This window comes from Populus nigra, chromosome 8, assembly GCF_951802175.1.
Source record: "Populus nigra chromosome 8, ddPopNigr1.1, whole genome shotgun sequence".
NCBI classification, from domain to species: Eukaryota; Viridiplantae; Streptophyta; class Magnoliopsida; order Malpighiales; family Salicaceae; genus Populus; species Populus nigra.
The window spans coordinates 17,438,637-17,459,335 of record NC_084859.1 but is presented as its reverse complement, the minus strand read 5'-3'; the positions used below and the strand labels follow the sequence as shown (position 1 = coordinate 17,459,335).

Sequence of the window (20,699 nt, the reverse complement as noted above, 5' to 3'; positions counted from 1 at the left end):
CCTCAAATTTCACAGAACCAAAAAGCGAGCACTTTACACATATATGACAAGCTCCAAAATGGACCAAAGAGGCGAAAGACCATTCCTACCTCTATGCATGTACTTGAGCCTCCATTATGGCAACTCAGATTTGCCCATGTTTGATGCCTTTGAAAAAGTGGAGCAGGAAAATAGCGATAGCATGCATCGAACAGAATGAAAAGATTTTCCAGAATCAACAGTGTTTCTTTTCCTTTCTAAGCAAATAAAATTTCACAACGATGATTAAACACAGGTGAGGACACGCTCAATCCTGAATTGTAACAGATGACTGCCTGCAACTTTCAGGCAGCCTTGCATTTAGGTCTCCACTCAGAGAATTCAGAAGCATTTGAACATTTATCACAAGGTACAGCACAAATACAGATGAGGATAAGTACTTTGCCTTGCAACCTTGTGTTTCTTGTCACCATTCAAATTTACCTTGTCAGCATCCATCACCTGGACATCATTAATGGCCTGCAATATACACAAGCTAGACTCAATAACATAAAAATATGTCCACCCGCCCACCCATACCCAGGCACCATGACGACCAAAAGGATGAGAGCAGCTTACCATAATGGCAAAAGGTATCACTTTGGGTAGAGAATGTCATAGTGACCTGGACGATAAAGCAAGGTAATGAAGGGATTGATGCTCTCAGAACCAGCACCAGTAGCACTTGGGAGATTACGAGGTGCAGGAATGAAATCATGATGATTTACACTGACACCAGCTGCATCACAAGAGCTGCGGTCGAGATATACAACACGAATTGGTACACCCAATGCATCAGATAGTGCAGTAATGTGCACATGGTCACTTTCTTCACCCATAGGTTCCACTGATGACTTGCAAAACTAAGGCAAAACAGATAAATCAATTGGGAACTCCAATATTTTATGCATTCATTATCAGATTTCTGAAATATATGATACTGAATTTCTTATCATAATAAACTTGTCACCAAGAAAAGCCATCAAAATAGTAATTAAAAAAAATTATGGTTTGAAATGTAAAACTTTGAAAAAGTTAACACAAAGGGCCAAGTAAGGAGAGATGTGGACTAGATGTAAAGGACATTGGTTTAAGCTATGCTAGTGAAAGCTAACAATTCATCCTTGTTTTTTAGAAAATGTACAAAACTAACAAAGCATGGAAAATGTTTGAAAGTAATACCAGAAACTATAGTGCATTGAACAGACCTGCTCAACTGTAGTGTTTGTCAATCCAAATACAAAGGGTTCAAAAAACTCTGAGCGTCGTCTTATTTCTCCAGAGGTCACAAATCTGAAAAACATGACAACTAACCAACCGAATTTGTTAGGAGAGGGAGCCAAAACATCAATCCGTACCATCACTTTATCAAGTAACTCACCATAGTCTGATACGGACTGATCACGACTCCTATTTAGAAGCTCTTCATGACTGCAAGAGAAAACAGAATTAATATTTAGAAACTCAAAAGGTCAATTGACTAGCATTAATAAACAGAACCTAATATTTTGGCCTCAAGTAGCACTACATCAGCTCATGTTTGTAAATAAAAATGCAGGATCTGGGGAGTAATTAAGAGAGGTTAAAATCCCAAAGTAAGTTGTATTTCCTAAGCTGCTAACGCGCATAGTATAGCAGGGAAAAGGGGCACCTTATTGAAGTTTCATTTCCTTGAAGGACATCATCCAGCTGCTCAAGAAATAACTGCAATTTTTTCACAAAGAAACCAGAGTTGCAGATCATTTGCATAAAAGCCTTGAAGGAAGGTATGATTTTGTAGGAAGCTTTTATGAAGAAAGCTTGATACAACTTAAAATACTTTTGCTTGAAAATTAAAAAAAAAATTAATCTTCTCACATCGAGATTAAAGCAAGACATGAAACAAGATAGTGAACTTTTAGAGGCATCAGCTTTTCAATGAAACATTAAAACTTGCATTAACTCAACTGAATTCATCTGTGTCTCACACATAGAATAAATATTATACCGGTCATTCTTTGTTTTCCATAATGTTTATGTGACCAAGCTATTCAAGCAGTTCTTAACATCGACGTCCACATTTCCTAATAATCCACCTCATATGAGGTAGAAATAAGAATTCAAGCGAGCATATTCAAGTAAAATGCACAGAACACAGCTCCATCATATCTCAAGGTGGTCAACACTGAAAATATTACTCCAAGTCATCAAATCAATTGAACTTTCAAGAATGGAGTTCAAATGTCCACGTCATATTCTAAAACTCAGTTTTCTACAAATTTGTTTGTACATTTGCATTAATATTGACTTTGGTTCACTCTTAGGAACTAATTTGTAAACAATGTCTTTGTTGCATAACTGGCACACAGTGAAACATTTTAAGATGTCAAAAAATGCTCAAAAAAGGATAATGCATACATCTTGAATAGAGTAACAGAGTGCAAATGATAAATTTACCGCAAAAAAATCCTCGAACGTGAAGTCCACATAACCCAAACTCTGCAGTGTTTTCCTACATTCTTCAACATTTGCTTTGATACGATCAACTTCCGCACTGTCTTGTTTCTCCAAAATATGCTCCTATCTCAAGAAAACCACGGCTCATTTAAGAGGGTAAATTACAAATATGGTGCTCCCTCCAACAAAAAGCACAAGGATAGAAACCAAAAAATACAATGACATACTAGGTATGAAAACATGAAGCTGCGAAAGAAGCAATTCCCATCTCCACGTGTTCGCCTAATTGCAACATACTTGTCACCAAGCACCTACACAAGCAGCAGCAATCAATCAATCATTAAATTCAAGAAAACCATAAAGAACAAACAAGAAAACGCAATGATGATGATAACAAGAAAACCACCTTTATTTTCTGAAGTAAAATAGGACTGCCTGATTGATATTCAGCAGCCAATGCAGACAAGGGCTCCTGTAGTAGAGTAAAATTCAATCACCCAAAATATCCTTCAATTGAAAAACAAACAAGCTGAACTAATAATACAGGAATTGAAAACAAAAAACAAAAAAGAAGAAGAAGAATTGCCTTGTCGCCAACAAATGGAACACTGGATTGCTGCTGCTGCATAATATCATCATCTCCTCCTCCAAAATTTGCCCAATCTTCGATTTCACAAGTCACTTCTGTTTGTCCATCTGCTGCTAACTGTCCTTCCTGATTCTGCATCTTCTTCTTTCTTTCTTTATAACAAAAACAAAACAACGCAAGTTGATTTGGCAAAAGATGAAAGTGCAGATAGCAATGTTGACGATAAAAACACACAAACACACATATATACCTGAAAATCAAGATTCTGGTCAATAGAAGGGAAGAACTTGAAACCCTAACTATAATTAATTCTTTCTCCTAAAAATTGGATTTTATTTTGCTTCGGTGATCTGCTTTGAAAGCAAGAAACCGATTTCTCTCTCTCTCGATATCAGTACCTGATTTTTATTTTATTATCGCTCTCTACTTAGATTTTATATTAAGAGGCAAATTCGCTTTTTTATTTTTATTTTATTTGTTAGCAGCAGGGAACAGGCGATTAACTTAGGCATGGATGGCGTTTTTACGTGGGTGGGGCTGCTTCCCCCTGCCCCCCTCCAAATTATCCTGTGAATAAAACAAAACAAAACAATAATAAAGAAAAATAAAAATCCACTGCAGTTCATTGTTACCGATATTGAACCGACGCTTCCTTGCTCATTGAAAAGGCCTTTGTTCCTCTGACAGGAGAGTCATGATATACCTGTAAGAAATAGGTGACAGAGAAATTTACCAAGTGATACAGTAAAAGTTTGAGATTGAAAATATTTTGATGCCTGAAAGTGAATATATATATATATATATATAAAAACTACTTAAGATATTTATTAAGTTATTTATCTTTAAAAAATCTATATAAAAATAACTTTATTTTTCTAGACTTCAAATATATCATAGCTCATCTTTTTAAATTATATGTCTAGACAATATAAAACTCAACACAAATTTAACACAACACAATTGTAACACAACAAAAGACTTAAACAAGGTTAAGTTTAGAAAATCTCTTTTATTCTCTCTATATATATAGATGCATCTCACTTTCCTTATTATCTATACAAACATTATATTGACAGAAGTATCATATTGTTTTTCTTATAGGTGTTATCGGACTCACTAAATCCTTTAAATCCAGTTTTATTAGCCCATAAAAAACGTCTTTAATCTTTCTCCTAAGGATTTTCTAGCCTTATTATTGGAGCTGTTTGTGGAAACCAAACGAAAAGTCAATTTATTTCTATTTCTTAAAAACTTTTTTTATGATTTACGAAACCTCAACGCATTGATAGCTATGCAAGTAACTATGTCTTTGGTTACACCAACAACTTGTCAATAACTATGTCCCATGTGGCTATGCTTGCCGGCAGTTACGCCCACGACTACACCTATATAGCTATGGCATTGACTATAAACAATAACACCCACAACAACATCCAAGTCCACGGCTACGCTCCAAGGCCATGTGTCAAGGCTATGCCTACAAACTACTATTATTGAAGCTTGTACACATAAAAAATGTCATCGGAATTTAAAGGCTATGATGATACATAAAATATAACATTATTCATTATAAATATTTTTTTCTCTATTCTTGCTAAATCAAGTATTCCAAACATATTTGTTTATAAAATATGAGGGATCTGATGATACATGAAAAAACTACACAAGTACTTTATACAATATACATATCTCCATAAATAACATAGATATTTAAATTAAATATCTTAAATATTACTTTCAAAAAATCTATATAAATTGAGCTTTATCTGTTTAAATTCTATATCTTTGGACAACACAGAACTCAAGACAACTTTAATACAAAACTTTAAAAAATTGAGTCCAAGAGAATACCACTTATTCTCTCTCTGGATACAAATACAACTCTTTCTCCGTCATCTATACATATATTATACTGACTTAAAAATTCAAAGTGTTTTTTCTTACAAGTCATCGCCCCGACCAAGTTCTCCGAGTACACTTTTATCTGTCAATGAAAAACACCTCCATTCTTTCTCTCCAAGATTTTTTCCAGCCTCGTCACGAAGCTTTACACTTCTCTCTTATCAGGTTGGCTCATAGCTTACTTATTTTTCTGCAGTTTAGAATCACACTCTAAATGGAAAGATATTCGAGAAGCTAACGCGAGCATTGAGATGTGGAAAAGGAAAAGACTGGTAAAAGAACGAGATGATTTCACTTCTCGTCCGTCCATGGGATCAGATCTGTAAAGTTACAAAAATGCTTAGCAAGGAATTGTGAATCGCGGCCAACATCAAGAGTAGGATGAGCAGCAAGTTTGTACAGGATGCAATTACTTATGCCTACAGAAGCTAAAACTTTACACCGAGGTTCCCACCAATGGACTGGTACTTGACTCTGGATCGGCTGTATGATGATGGAAAAGATAAGCAGTTTACTCTTTCCTTTGCACCTTTTAAGCCTATCCGTCAGTCTCTCTTTCTCTGTGACAAGAAGTTTCATGCAGAAGCATTGCATGAGCAAGTTGCTGGATTAATACTTGCTGGTTCTGCAGAGTTTAAGACAGAGCTGAGCCGACCTGACTTGTTTGATCTTCGCCTGCAGGCTGAAGTATTAAAAGTTGAAAATGTTTCATGTGGTGGAGAAAAGGGTTTCGATCAAGCCATTGACTTGTCCTTGGAGATTCTATCCAATGTGAAGTTCGTACAGGAGACGCGCTTGATTGGGAAGTCTTGGAAGAAATCAGTCAGGATAGTGGAAAGTTTGTGTATGGCTTGGAGGGTACCATGAAGGGTCTGGGGATGATTATCTGGGAAGATTTAATTGGATATAAATCGGTATGTGCTGAAAAACACCAAGATGGATGAGATTATCATAAAGCATTTGAACAGGGAGCAAGAGGCCGATCAGAGCAACTTCCAGGATTCAATCACTTCATCGACTTCGAGGTACAAGACGAAAAGTTTCTTCTGGAACGGTTTGCGGATGAGTACAAGCCATTCGGTTGCTCACTTGAGACTGCCACAGATAATTCAGAGGAAGATATCATTTTTGTAGAGGATTTGGTGGCTTTGGAGGGATCCTTCGCTATCAGATGGACATTAAATCACTTGACTAACCAGAATTTATGAAGACTCTGAGTAAGCGTCAAGATTTTCATTGCTTCCGCCAGAAGACAAGCAAAAATCTCTTCAGTGTGATGCTAATAGTGGAAATTGATGCTTCTATGAGCTGCTTCTTTATGATGTTTTTGTTTTTTCCATGCTTAGTGAGTAGGATAACTAGCAGAAGAATTTATGGAGTAATTTAGATCGTCAAAGTCCAAATAAAAACCTGTTATGCTTAAATTTATGGGATTTTATGTTCTTATGTCATGGTATTTAACTCCATAGTTCTTTCTTGAAAATCCTCTCTTCTCGGAGAAGCTTTCATCTCCTTTGCTGCTAGTTTACATAAATGAACGAGCCACATTTGTGACTGCCAGTGCACTAGACATGCAGAGTTCAAATTTCAAGTTATGCTGTTTAAATTTTAAATCGAATCCAAGTTCCAACCATTCTGTTACTTCTCTTATTTGGATAGGCTAATTTACCTTAGAATTAACTATAAATTATAATCTAATCCTTTAGTTTATCAGAATTAAGTAATTAATTATTGTAATATTAAAAATAATTAAATATTCTTTTCATTATTGTCCACTATGTTTAATTTAATAGTATTTTGTTTCAAAAAATGCTTTGTTTTCTAGTCAAACTTCCCCTTCTACCTACTCATTCTTTATGGTATATAGTTTCTGCTAAAATATGTTACAATCTCTTCATCATTCTTACCAAAAATGACCCTTAATTGAAAAAAATATATTCTGAAAAGATATGACTGATAATTTAAACCGTGTGAAAAAGGAACTGTTTTGGCACTATGGACCCAGGCTCTCTGGACTGTGGACGTGCTCGATTTGACTTCGCGCATGTTCGTCTATGAGACTCAGGAGTGGTTTGGTCTTTACTGCAATATGGTTTGGGTTTGGGCCTCGTGGCTCTGGTTGCCAAGAACTGTTTTGGCACTATGGACCCAGGCTCTCTGGACTGTGGACGTGCTCGATTTGACTTCGCACATGTTCATCTTTGAGGCTCTAGGGTGGTTTGGTCTTTGCTGCAATATGGTTTGGGTTTGGGGCTCTCAGCTTGGGTTGCCATTACCTTCTCATGGCTTCGGTTCATTCTCCCAGTTCTCGTATATATTATAACATTATTCGACTTTTAACCCACGTTATGTATCCAAAGATTTTAAATTTGAAAAACTTAATACTTGAATCCGTACCCATATCGAATTTTTGTATCCAATTCTGAGCAACATAAATTGAATATAAAAATATAGAAATTAAATAATAGTCTTTGAAAACACAAGAATTAATTAATTGTTTTTGCTGAGCTACAGGGCTCCCCGAGTGATAATTTACTCTTCACAGTATTTGTCCTTTGATATTGCTGCTGAATGATCTGCAGTTAAGCATGATTTTTAATTACGGAAAGCGAATTCTGCTGTCATCACTGCTTCTGTTCTGCAGAGGGTCTGCTAAACTTATGGTTGCCAACGCTCTGATGTTGCTGCCACAGTGCTATTGAATTGACAAACTCAATTTGGATTATTGCTGGTAATTATCTGGTTTGCTGCCATGACAAGTCCAGGCTTACAAAAACTTGGTTTGTGCTTGTTTCTTTTGAGCACCTTCAAGATTTGCAAGCTTGATCAACTTCACTATCGAAGGCTATCAGTTCCAAACTCTTCTTCCCGTTTGCTATCCTCATAAACCCATCACCGCAGCAAAAAAAATCATTTCTTTCTGTAAAATTCGTCCTCTCTTCTTCAATTCCATCTCCTCCACCAAATATCTACACGGTGTAGGCTTGTAACTTGCTTCGTTCTGATTACCTGGAAGGGCCTAAGCTTGGACCGCGTTTCTCCTGCATCAAATTCAGCGTGCTCTAGTTTAAGCACTGTTTGCCTTGGGCCGTAAACCATCTTGCTGTTCAGTAGAAGGTCTTAACCATTTTGATGGATTATTAAGCTCAAACATCCCTCTTTCTAATTTTCTTGATGCGGCTCTCTAAATACCTTATTTAAATTAGTCTTTTTGTATAAATTAAAACATTAAATGTCGAGTTAGCTTGACAATCAGGATCCATCAGTACTCATTTTCTCTCCTCTATTCCATGTTTAATTTAGCTTGAGCTATATCCACGTCATGGTTCAATCACAAAAAAGAATGTTATAGTTTTGATAATCAATTAATATAATTTTATTAAAATAGGGATAGACAACTCAATGTTAGGTTAAAAGAGAGAAAAACTATGAAATGCATCCCAGTCGTGAGACTAATTCAACATTTGAAACGGAAAAACTTGTTTGAATAATATGGGATAAATAGGAGGGTCATATTAAAAAAAAATCATCAATTGATTGGGACTGCATCAAGAAAACTACAAAAGTAAAGGTAGCTATGAGCTTATAGGCCCCATTTTGCTAAATCCATATAGGTTATAACCTCTGAAAATGACATGGACCGTCTGGAAGGTCGCATTGGGCTTGAGTCATCCAGTATGTAATCGCTGGTCTTAGTCAAATGGGAATATGGTTGCGTCAGTCAGCGACCACCCCAAGCTTGGCTGGATGAAGGTCAGACTCCCTGCGTAAAACCTATCTTCATGGTTGTTTGACAGAATAGCATGGTGGCGATTCGAATTCTAGCCCTTCAGTCGAACTCGATCGTCTCACTTGAAAATAAATTACATTTGATGTATGCATAGTATTGATACTAAAATGTTTTGGGTGTGATTTCCATGTCATAATTCATGTATATTTAAATGGTGTTTGGCAATTATAACACTTAGAAATAGCAACATTTAATAAATATCGTTATAAAAATATAACAAGTAAAAATATGTTATTTCATTGAATTCTTTTTAAAATATATTATTTTAACGAAACTTTAAATTTATTGTGTTAATTTAAAAAAAATTCAAAAAGAAAGGTTGTGTATGGATAAATCATTGTTGGTTAATTGATGTGACTTGTGGGATCAAAAAGTTGTTGATTTTTTTTTTCAGCTGGACTTCATGTGTATATTTGAAATTGTGGTATACTATGTTTTCTAAAATAAATTTTTATTTAAAAATATATTAAAATAAATTTTTTTATATTTAATAATTTTGATATCATCTCATTAAAACTATTAAAAAACATTAAAAATAACAATTTAATATTTTTTTAATTTAGAAAAAAACACTCAAAAAAGCAAAAAAATAAAAATAAAGACTTTCAAACACTCCCTTCTTTTTCTTAAAAAAAAAAAAACCAAGTGAGGCTTGCACGATGCAGACATAGTTAGAGGTGACACATGGAATTCCCGCAACAAAAGTCACTGCAATGGAGTTTTCTTAAGTCATCGCGAGAATATCTCTCCAATAATGGAAATTAATTAATGTACCAATTAGTCATCTTAATCAGCTTCCAAATTATTGTCCTTCTTCAAGATTATGACAGAAAGCCAGCATTCGGTCATTCTAGTGTTTTGCGAAAAGAAAACATGCAAATAGCAGTCCGTGTCAATCCACCGAACCTCGTCTAGAAGAAGATGCATCTTGTCTCTAAACTCGATCAATACTCGGTGCAATGCATACAACAATAAAAAGGTTTTCGGGATTCCATTAAATGTTTTTTAGATTTTTTTAAAAGATATATTTGTTATCTTGAAAAATAAATTTCAATATTTTTAATAATTTTAATCTCCTCATATTAAAAATAAAAAAATTATTTTAATATAATTTCAAGTAAAAAATACTTTTGAAAAGTATGATGCACCACAATATCAAATACAAATTGAATATGTCAACAACTAAAAGAGTTAAGAAATTAGAATGATGTTTTAACTCCATCCAATACTAAGTTTGAAACAATAGTTAAAATTTATAATGATGTTTAAAATTTTTGTTGTCTTGTTTTTAAAATAATAAAAATAATAATTAAAAATAATTTTATTGATAATAAAAATAATAAAAGTGGTTATATTGACGGTGATAGAGAGAAAAAAAAGTAGATAATGACAGTAAAAGTATCAATGAAGGGTGCCTGGCGATTCTAGTGACAATAAACACTTAATATGCATGCAACAAACTTTCATGGGAACATATAGATATGGTTCTGACCTCCTACGCTATAATAGAAATTCCTCTCTTGCATAAGAACAATTGCAGCCATTTGCATCTGATATTTAGTCTTGAAATTCCCCACTCTAAAAGGAGTGGCTATTGTTAGATGAAACTCTAGGCATTGTGTCTCTACATGCTGGGGCGGTAAGAAGTTTAGGATCCTTGAATGAAAGGTTGGAAAATCAAAACCAAGGTTATAGAGTAGTTGAGAGAAGTAATTTTTTTAGGGAAGATGAGAGTTATTTATTGCAATCTATATTCTCACATTAATAACTTTAAATCTTAGAGTATTTATCATATTAAAATAAATAGAAACACCCATGTTTTTAAAATTTAAAGTTTAGTATTTCATTTATTGCAATCTCTCTTAAAAATTACCAATTTTATAATTTCAATGTCTTTAAATCCCATAAAAAAAAAATTGTTTTGTAAGTGCTAAGTCTTCGAACATAAATTATCAATCTCCTTAGCTCTAGAAAATGGAATATTAAAGTGAAAATATGATTAACAATCATCCAAACATTAACAAAATTTATTTCTGATCATATGGGTTTTAAACCATCATCACAAAGAATATCAATTTTCCAATCTAACCAGACTAAGTTCGGGTCCAAAACCTTTTTTTATTTATTTCCTCGAGAAGAAAAAAATCTCATGAAACTGGTCTGTCGAATCGAAACAATTCTAATTAATTAGTGCATTGAATTCCATTATTTATACCTGATTGATGCAAAAAATCAAGATAGTGTGGCGTGATTTTCCCGACCTGACGGGACAAGATCCATGCCATCTAGCCTAAGCTTACACGTCAAACCCCTCTTAATTTTATCAGTGGACTGAACTGCAAACCCATAATAGATTTGAGGTCATAAGATTTGAACTAGAAATGTTCAAAAGCAACGTGTTCTTTATTTATCGTTGATTAGTTTCTCAAAGATAATTTTGAATGATTGGTTTTATTTGTGAATATAATTAAGGATATATATAAATATATATAGCATTGAGGAGTCAAATATTATTGATTCCTTAGCACACAGTTTGAAAGACCGAAGGAGGCATGTGCTTACATGAGTCCCTTGTCTTTAGAGGAAACACCCTCGCAAGATCACGTGAAAGTTGAGACAAATAATGAGTCCATTTTTCATATATATATATATATATACACACAACACAACACAGGAGTGCACATCTGACATATCTCGCATGTGTTGAGCAATGGCACATGCACGTAACAGAGAGAGGCCAGTAGTATATATGTGTGTCAGCAAATACTCAAGAAAGTCTGTCGATGACTTTCCATTTTCCCTTTTGATAAAAACTGAAGTGATTGTTCTTGTTGCTGGATCTGTTTTCTAAATTGTTTTTTATTTGACAAAAACATTAAATTAATATTTTTGAATATTTGTCTATTATTTCAAGGTATTCTTAATCAAAAATCACTCTTAAACCTCAGGCACACACAGAATGAAAGTTGAGAGGTCATCAACTGCATCTCGAGACTGGAAAGTTCGGAGGGTGGATCTTGATGAAATTTTATTTGTGTGTTCTGTTAAGATGAATGTGCCTGCATGTTTCTGTCCTTGCAGCTTGATCTCAGCATCCAAACTAATTCAGGAAAGAAAATTGTTGGCTGTACAAGTCCTACATAAAGAAAGCAGAGCCTCACATTGTAGGTACAGTTAGGGAGTAGCTAGGCACTGAAATGGCACCACGAGGGCTTGTAAAATAATTACTCTACAAATTTGTTAGCTTTTCTGACAGGCTACAGGCTCTCGTCGTATGCAGTTAGTCCTCACCCAAATCCTTTGCATTTTCTAATTCAAGCTCCCAGGCTTGCTTACCATTGTATATAAATGTTCTTCGAGTAAATGGACGGCAAACAAAATGATGCAAGACTTGAAATCCAATCAGGTATATAATGCACATTTGGGACGGTGTTAAGGTGTTTTTTTTAAATATTTTTTATTTTTTATATTAATACATCAAAATAACATAATATAAAAATATAAAAAAACTAATTTTAAATAATTAAAAAATTAATTTTTAAAAAATATGTTTGAAACCTGAACTCATTAATTTGACTGAGTGGAGGCAGACATGGATCACTGTATTACTTTAATTATCAGTAAGATTCATTTAAATGCATTGATTCAGGTACTTCAAGAAAACAATTTCATACGAACTAGTGGGATATAAGCTCATATATATAACTCATGTTTATGCAAATGCAACAACTTCAATTATTTTTGAACTCTTTGGACGCCAAATCCTATATATTCCGGAGCCTCGAAACAGCACACGTTCAAAAATGTATTTTTCAACTCTGGCATCGTCCAAAACAAGTGCTGCTGCCATGCAAAGTTGTAGGCAATCGATCTACCTCGTAGTCATATCCTCTAACGAGATTTTGGTTGCATTCGACCACACTTGCTTCACATTTAATAGCAAGGATATGGATATCCCCAGTATTTAGAGCATTCGGGCATGGTGTGTGTGTGTGTGTAAAATGAGATGTTATGTAAGTACTATCGATTTTTCTCTATTTAAATAACACATTAAAAATAGTGTTTATGGTAGTCATAATGTTTGGATTGGTTTGAAAAATCATAATTTTTAGTTTGATTTGCTATGGTTCATAAAAAAAACAAGTTAATTTAAAAAAATGTGAGTAAAAGATGCAATATCCTACTAATATGCAATGAAAAATCACAACAATAAATATTATCGAAAGTGTAACGTTATAATATTTAAAATTTATAAAAATAACAGGAACTACATTATTACTTCTTGATATACTAATTTGATATACCGATCGAATATGATTGTTATAAAAGAATATAAAAATATGAAGAGATATAAATTTTATTTTTTAATATGATAAGACGTGATCTAAAAACATGATTAATTTATTAAAAAAAACTATTAAAAGATATTTTCACTTGGTAGAGTATAATGAAAGGATATAAATTAATCTCAAAGATATAAGTTAATAGAGCAAAAATTTAAAAATAAATGGGTTGAAGATTAAAAATTTGACTAGAAAAAAATGATGGGATAAATATTTGTAAAATGATAGTGGGACAGAACCCATCACTTTTCAGGAGGATAGCCTTTCAACTATAGTTTTTAAATTTGGTCTAATTCAAGATTCGGGTTCTGAATTTTTATCGGGTTGTCCGGGTTGATTTTTTAAATCAAAACAATGTTATTTTAATAAAAAAAAATTAAAAGTCAGCGGGTTGCAACCGGGTCTTGCCGGGTCAACCCGCCGAGTCACACCGGATTTTTTTTCTCCTGTGTTTTCTTTAACCCAGCCTGGTTTCAGCACCGAATTGACCCGTAAAGCCGGATTTTAAAAGTATGCTTTCAACCCGCTACCATCCGTTCTTGATTCCTCCTCTCGGAATTCTTGTGTCAAACAAAAGGGACTTGTTTGAGGTGAAAAGTTATGAGGAATAATTTAAATTTCTGTACATCTCAGCCCAATTGATTAAAATACAACTAATTTAATTGAAAATATATATCCTTTATTTAACAATCTATCTAATTTCCTGTTAAATAACACATCAGTTGCGCAGATTGCATTATAAAATATAAAAAATACATGAGATTAAAATCATTAGATCGTTAAAAACTCGATCGTCCCAGTAATTTCAATGTAAAGAACATCATTTACAGTATCATAAAATATAACCAAGAAATCAACCCCTAATTTCTTATGATTTTTAAGTCATTCTTTCTGATTCTTAAGAAAAAACAATAGTTCTTATGTATTTATACATAACGTCTAAATAAAATGGATAAAATGTAACAAAAAAGGCTTAAATTAAAAAATTATCTATAATTCAAGGATTACAGTAAACAATAATTCTGGAGGTTTTGATTAAAAAAAACAAACAAAGGACATAAACTATTTAGTGGTTAATTAGTACCACGTACGTAAAATAGCTCTATTAACTAAACAAACAAGGTGATTCCCATGTTACAGTAAGAACTACATGATTTGCTTAAGATTTGTCGTGGACTGGATTAAAAAATTAATATAAAAATATATTGAGATATTATTAACACGTTCTATAGTTAAAAAAAAATTAAATGGTGAGTTGAATGATGTGATACAATTTAATTGACTCGACAAATATTAAAATAATCTAAACGACTAGTAAAAATATAATTTGATTAAAAACAATTCAAGATGATATTTTATTTTTTAAAATAGTGAGACAACATGTTGGATTGTCTCAAGTCAACCTAATAAATCTATGATAAGGTTCATGAGATCATAATATCTTCATGTAAAGAAAATCAAAATAAATTATAAAACATAATTTTTTATCAATCCAATATTAATGAATGAAATTAAAAAAAAAACTTAATTAAAAAAGGACATAAAATTTACTCGAGTCAACTTGTCAAACCCGTAATCTATATGACGAGACTAGGATAACCCTGTAAAAAAAATCGAAACAAAAATAAAGTTTAATTCTCCATCAATCCAATATTGAAGGATGACATGAAAAAAAACAATAAAAAACAACACAAAAAATAACCAAAGTTGATATGGGTTAACTAACTAAATTTGTTATCTAAGTTATGAGATTGGGATAATTTTATAGAAAATAAACCAAAATAAATTATGAAGTTTAACTATCAATCAATTCAATGTTAAATAATAAAATTAAAAAATAATTTAATTAAAAAAAATTTTAAAAAAATCAAGTTAACTCGTATTAACATATCAAACTCTCATCACATATCATAAAATTAAAATAACTTGAATAAAAATAAAACGAAAGATACTATAAAGTTTCATCTCCAATAAATAAGTATAAAATTAAAAAATAACCTGAAAAATAAGAAAAGATAACAGTGAATTCGTCTCTTCTTTTAGTTCCTGTTAGTCGAGAAATAGACCAATTTATAGCGTATATTACTTTCAAAACTCGTTTTTGGGGCATTTGCGCAAATTTTCAGAGTAGAGGAGCAATATCTCTATTTTAGGATACTCAGGGGGGCGTTAAAATAATTTCCATATTAATTAATTTCCGCCGAAATACCACCTGTCACTTTTTTTTTTCTTTGAGAAATACGGAAATACCACCGGTTTAATTGTTACTAAAAAAAAAAACTTTTTTATATTGTGCTAGTGCTAGAGATACAAGAAGATAGACACTGACCAATAAATACTACCTGTCAAACCCTTATTTCTTCCTCTGGCTAGCTCTTTCCCTCTCTCTTGTCACTCCTTGTACAACAAAACCCAGCACCAGCCCTTCGATCTGATTCTTGATGTTCAGGTCTTGATCGGAAGCTACAAATCTAGCGAAGCAACATTCATTTCATGCCCTAGAATCATCATACCAAAACCGAAGAATTTAGTGTATATAAACTATTTTTTAAAGGTGGATCGAAGGCATGGAAAGAGGCCACTTCCACTGGAAGCATCAGAGGAGAAAGAAAAAGAACATGATGACTTCCCTTCTTATGCCTCTACTTGGTCAGAGACAGACATGTCTGCTATGGTTTCTGCTCTCACTCAAGTCATGGGTACTACCGACAATAACCCAACTTCGGTGCAATCCACCCCATATGCTCTGGAGCAATCCGTCGTCAAAGACGAACCTGACCAGTCTCAACCAGTGCAAGATCAAGGTAATGGATGCATACATATGTGCTGTGTCTTGGTGATTTTTGCACTTTTATATGTCCTCCCTATATTAATTTGAGTCTCTCTTTTCAAAAACTTTTATTTATGCCTTAACCAGCTAGTACTGATAAAGTTTTTTGGCATTATTATTCCAAATGATCCAAAAGATCGATGAAATATGATTGGCACCAAAAATTTGAAGAGGGTTGCAAATGAAGAAAAAAACAAAAAGAAAAACAATCTAGAGTAGCAAGTTAGCTGGGCAAGGTTAATCGTCTGTTTGTATTTAAATCGTCAAAAAGTTTGTGATTTTGGTGCCTTTACATTTTTGTTTCTATAGATATATATTATCTTGTCAAAGTTGTCACACTCTATCCACCTATCTAACCATGTCGTTCTCTTTATTTTTCTTGATTAAAAGCCATAAGAAAAAAAGGAAAAAAAAAAGAGAGAGGGCCTGCCTAACCCCTTCAATTTGTTTTATTCTGCGGAGATGCACATGTGAAATTAATATGGCGATTTTAGGGTTTCTCGCCAAGTTCATTGTATCTTACTTTCCGTAAAGAAACTCTCTCTCTCTTTCTCTCTCTCTCTCACACAGACACACATAAAGTAGATGAGGTGTACCTTACTTGCTCAAAGACGCTCTTTCTTGCTTTACCAAAATCTCACCAAGAAAATACATGTTAGTGATGTCAAGGTGGTGACCTATCATTTTTCATGTACTCTAGCTAGTTGATTCTGACAATTTTTCCCTATAGAGATAAGCATTGGCTAAAGCTAGCTTCATTGGTGCGAACCTATCATGATTCATGACATTCCTCGTATTAGAAGGGAAAAGAGAGGGAGATGGTCACTTAATTCCGTGAATCACTAGCATTCCTTTTTGTTGGGACATTGACCTCGAGCCTTATCCTTTGATAATTTCTAATTGTTCTTCTCGTTGCTTCACCTTGCCTAATCTTGAAAGGGACAGCATCGTTTGTTGGCGTGTGAGACCAAAGTATTTGTCTTTGATGAAAACCAAACAATCTATTAATTGTGTGTTGAAGTTTCTTTTACAGGAATTGAATTCCGAGTTAATTTGTTTGCTTTTCAGTTTTAAATACCTTTAACGACTTTGCTCGCATCAAATTATAATTATTCGGATGAAATCATAAGAAACTCTTAAAAAAATATATAAATCTCTGACCTTTTATCCAACCCACGTTCCGTTTGCGTGGCTTTGTAGTGCTGCATTTTACTTTACCTGTCCAAGAAACCTCCTATTGAAAATTGCACTTCTTTTTTATATATACACAGAAAGAGAGGGGGGGTGGGGGCTCTATATTTTTCATCAAAAAATAAAAACATATAATAACTAATTTACTTCGAGACTTACTTTCATTGATCCAATTAATGATTTCCAAGCTATATCTAGGGGGGTAGAAGTTTTGAATTGGGCTGTATCTACTCAATATGAGTGTACAATATGTGTGTAAATTTTGCAGAATTTTATGTGCTTACTTTACATTATTATATTTATTTCAAGTGGGATATATTAGCTAACAGTATTTCTTTTTTCAGCTCATTTTTTAGTGTTGTCAAGTGATTTAGAATCCAAGATTTCAACTTATTTTTTATTTTATATATTTGTGTTCTTATATTAATTCCATATGGATATGTTTATTAAAATCTTTATTGTGGACAATCTATATCTTTGATAGGATAGGATTATGAATCTAATCTTAGAGTTTAAAACTAATTTGAGGACATCATCTTATATATGGGGGGGGGGGGGGGGGGGCTAGATATTAATCTCTAAAATAAAACCCCACTTTATTTTGACATGACTAAAGCATACAATCTCTTTTCAATAGGAAAAAAATTAATAAAACTTAATTTCATCTAGTATTTCAATTATTTGAGTTCAATGGTTCTTTGCCATGACAAGATGTCTTAGCTTAGCTTATAGTCAATGTGAATTAAAACCTTAATAATTTACATTTATTTACAAATTAAGCTCAATAAAATATAATAGTGAGATTGTTCAAATTAATTTAATAAATCTTTGTATGATATTGTCATAATAAAAATATAGAAGTTTATCTATAACTTTCCCTATTGAAAAGTGGAGAATTATTAGTGAACATGACCTTACCATGTACCTGATAATATTAGCATATTACAGAAGAGAGGGGTTGAACGCACGTCCTTACATCACTTGGAACACTATCTCATGCATAATCTTAAAACTATCCAATTGTAGTCTAATCTATATACCTGAGTTACAGTATTCATCTATTTCGAGAATTCTTTTTTATACTTTTTTGACATATTTGTATCCATAATGAGTGGCTGTTAAAATTCAGTTCCTTGTAATTAATCGCTCAAACGATTTAATTTGTTTGTGCAGAAAATACAAGGAGAAGGCATTATAGGGGGGTGAGGCAAAGACCTTGGGGTAAATGGGCAGCCGAGATACGTGATCCTAAAAAGGCAGCCCGAGTCTGGCTTGGTACCTTTGACACTGCTGAGGATGCAGCCGTTGCATATGACAAAGCAGCACTTAAGTTCAAAGGCACCAAGGCTAAGCTTAATTTTCCCGAAAGAGTTCAAGGTAGAACCGAGTTCGGCTACTACATGGGTTCTGGGACTTCAACCAATGTCTTGACTGAACAAAGTCCTAGGCCAGTTGCTCCTCCTCCCCCTCCCCCTCCCCCTTCATCATTTGCACCAGATACTTACCCAGACTTGCTTCAATATGCACAAATCCTTTCTAGCAATGATGCCAATTTCCCGTACTACACTTCAAACCTCTTTAATCAGCAACCTTTTGCTCCCCATTTTTCATCAAGCTTTTTATCACAACAACAACAACAAGATCTAATGAGATTCTCGCCAAGGTTCGATAGCTCCTCTAGCTCTGATCAACAGGAACATGGGAAGGACTCCAGTAATCCTAGCGAGTGAAATGTTAGATTTTCCGCACCAAGAGGGCAACTTGGAATCCTTAGTTAAGGGAATATAAAGTATGGGTTAATTAGCATCATTCCTTTGAAGCAGTAATGCCATTAGATGTCGAGAAGTTCATAATTGATCAAGACCTTCCAAGTATTTTTGTTGTGTTTTGGAAGCTCCTCTTTCAATTCCTTTTTCGTTTCAATGCATGGGGTAGACACCCTAATATATATTAGTCACCCCAAGAATCACCTATCAGTTGGCAATTTGCATGCATGGTCTGTAATCTTTGAGAGATAACTATATATATATATATGAGAAATTTTGGGTAATGTATCATTTTCTTTAATTTTTTCAAGTATTTGCATGAGGTCTTTATCAAAGTCTTAATCGCTTTTGATTTTGTACTTGTACAATGATGATGGATGTGGTCATCTCATGGCAAAGTTGAACGATGTGGGGTTTGTTATTTATTGGAAAGACTTGAACGCACGCATGCACAGTACCTATCTATTCATCTACATCCCATCGTTCAAAACCTGTTCATCCCATATATATCTTGCCATTTATTCAATGTGAGGGCATTTTTTATGCCTTCATTTTCAAGCCTACGAAGCTAACTTTGTGGAAAACTTTAAAAATTTGTCACAGGCCACTCATTGCTCGCCAAACTTCTGAGCTAAAGATGGTGGAGATCTTCCCGAAGGCCTATAGTGCTCATCCAGACCTTGAAAATATAATAATCGTTTTCTGTTGAGTTATGATCTCGTTGAATTCCATATTTCAAATTTGGTTGATCGTATGGATAATTGAACTAATAAATAAAGTCCAAAGTAGACGTCGGTTCATATATTTCTTCAATAGTTAATGCTGATATTGATGCACCAAGTTGCCCTTTGATTAATATTCGAATCAAACACTTCAAAAGTACCATCACTTCATTGATTAAGGATAAGGATAGAATATTATTTGATTCGCCAACATATCTAATCGCAGACAAGTAATTTGGCATTTGCTCTGATCGATTGATCGCTAACATTGTCTTCATTTGGTGTCAAATAAAAACAAAGTTTGAGATATACAAACTTGGTTTTTATTTACATGAAATTATGATGTAATAAAAAAAATTAAATTTTTTAATTTTTTTATTATATTAGATTAGTGATTTTTTTCTAAGCCTATTTTTTTTAATGATATCCTTGTATTTTACTTTGACTATTAGTTTTATAGTCTTTTAATACTGAGATATACAAGTTAAAACAATCATTATTCACACACACATATATATATATAATTACCTAAATAACATTTAATCGAATAAAAAAGCTCAAACTTCTCGGTAACGGATTATAATATAATCGACTATTATAAAAAAAAATTAGATAAAAGAGCTCAAATACCACCAAAATAATACTCCCTTAATATTCTAGAATACAATATAGTGAAAACCTTAAACTACAGAGTGGAGACCATCTAAAAGAATAAATTTTCTACAACATGGTGTAAGAAATTGTCGTAGATACTTCAATTCCAAGTAATTAACAAGATACAATAAAATAGATCATTTTTATGTTTTAAACCTGTGGGTTGTGAAGCGGGGGGAAAAAAAAAGGATAATGAGGTTTATAAATATAGGGGAAATTAAAGAGACTAAATCTTGTTTTTATTAATTACATAAAGTGCTCTATTAATTACCTGTATATGATCTATAGTCAATACATAACATTAAAAAAAATCTAATATAATTTGAGAGCAAGTTATCAAAATAAAAGTCTCGCGGAATCTATATATATAAAAAAATCAATGGTGTGAAATTTAAGCTTGAAGATGGCTTCTCCCAGCTAGCTTTATCATGCTGTAAAGCTCGAAATGATTTTTCTAT

At 33.2% G+C, this 20,699-nt stretch overlaps 2 protein-coding genes and 1 pseudogene across 3 annotated transcripts; 2 read left to right on the top strand and 1 right to left on the bottom strand.

Moving 5' to 3' along the window:
• Positions 1-204: 204 nt before the first annotated feature.
• LOC133700618 (OVARIAN TUMOR DOMAIN-containing deubiquitinating enzyme 1-like) lies at positions 205-3,596 on the bottom strand. 2 transcript variants are annotated; one of them, XM_062124196.1, is made up of 10 exons: positions 3,294-3,596; positions 3,041-3,195; positions 2,861-2,926; positions 2,682-2,765; positions 2,455-2,577; positions 1,670-1,722; positions 1,400-1,449; positions 1,227-1,327; positions 598-881; positions 205-514 (listed from the first exon to the last, which is right to left on the bottom strand). In XM_062124196.1, the coding sequence occupies exons 2-9, from the start codon at positions 3,179-3,181 to the stop codon at positions 615-617; spliced, it is 885 nt and encodes a 294-aa protein (XP_061980180.1). In that variant the 5' UTR covers positions 3,182-3,195; positions 3,294-3,596; the 3' UTR covers positions 205-514; positions 598-614. The 2 variants fall into 2 exon arrangements, with proteins under 2 accessions (XP_061980180.1, XP_061980179.1); XM_062124195.1 differs by having other exon boundaries at positions 205-498; positions 3,294-3,592.
• A 1,805-nt stretch (positions 3,597-5,401) lies between these two features.
• On the top strand, positions 5,402-6,166 carry LOC133701984 (eukaryotic peptide chain release factor subunit 1-1-like; annotated as a pseudogene).
• Positions 6,167-15,396: 9,230 nt separating this feature from the next.
• LOC133700969 (ethylene-responsive transcription factor ERF113-like) lies at positions 15,397-19,149 on the top strand. Its single transcript, XM_062124713.1, has 2 exons — positions 15,397-15,882; positions 18,273-19,149. Exons 1-2 carry the CDS (start codon positions 15,741-15,743, stop codon positions 18,827-18,829), a joined length of 699 nt encoding a protein of 232 aa, XP_061980697.1. The 5' UTR covers positions 15,397-15,740; the 3' UTR covers positions 18,830-19,149.
• The last annotated feature ends 1,550 nt before the right edge of the window (positions 19,150-20,699 follow it).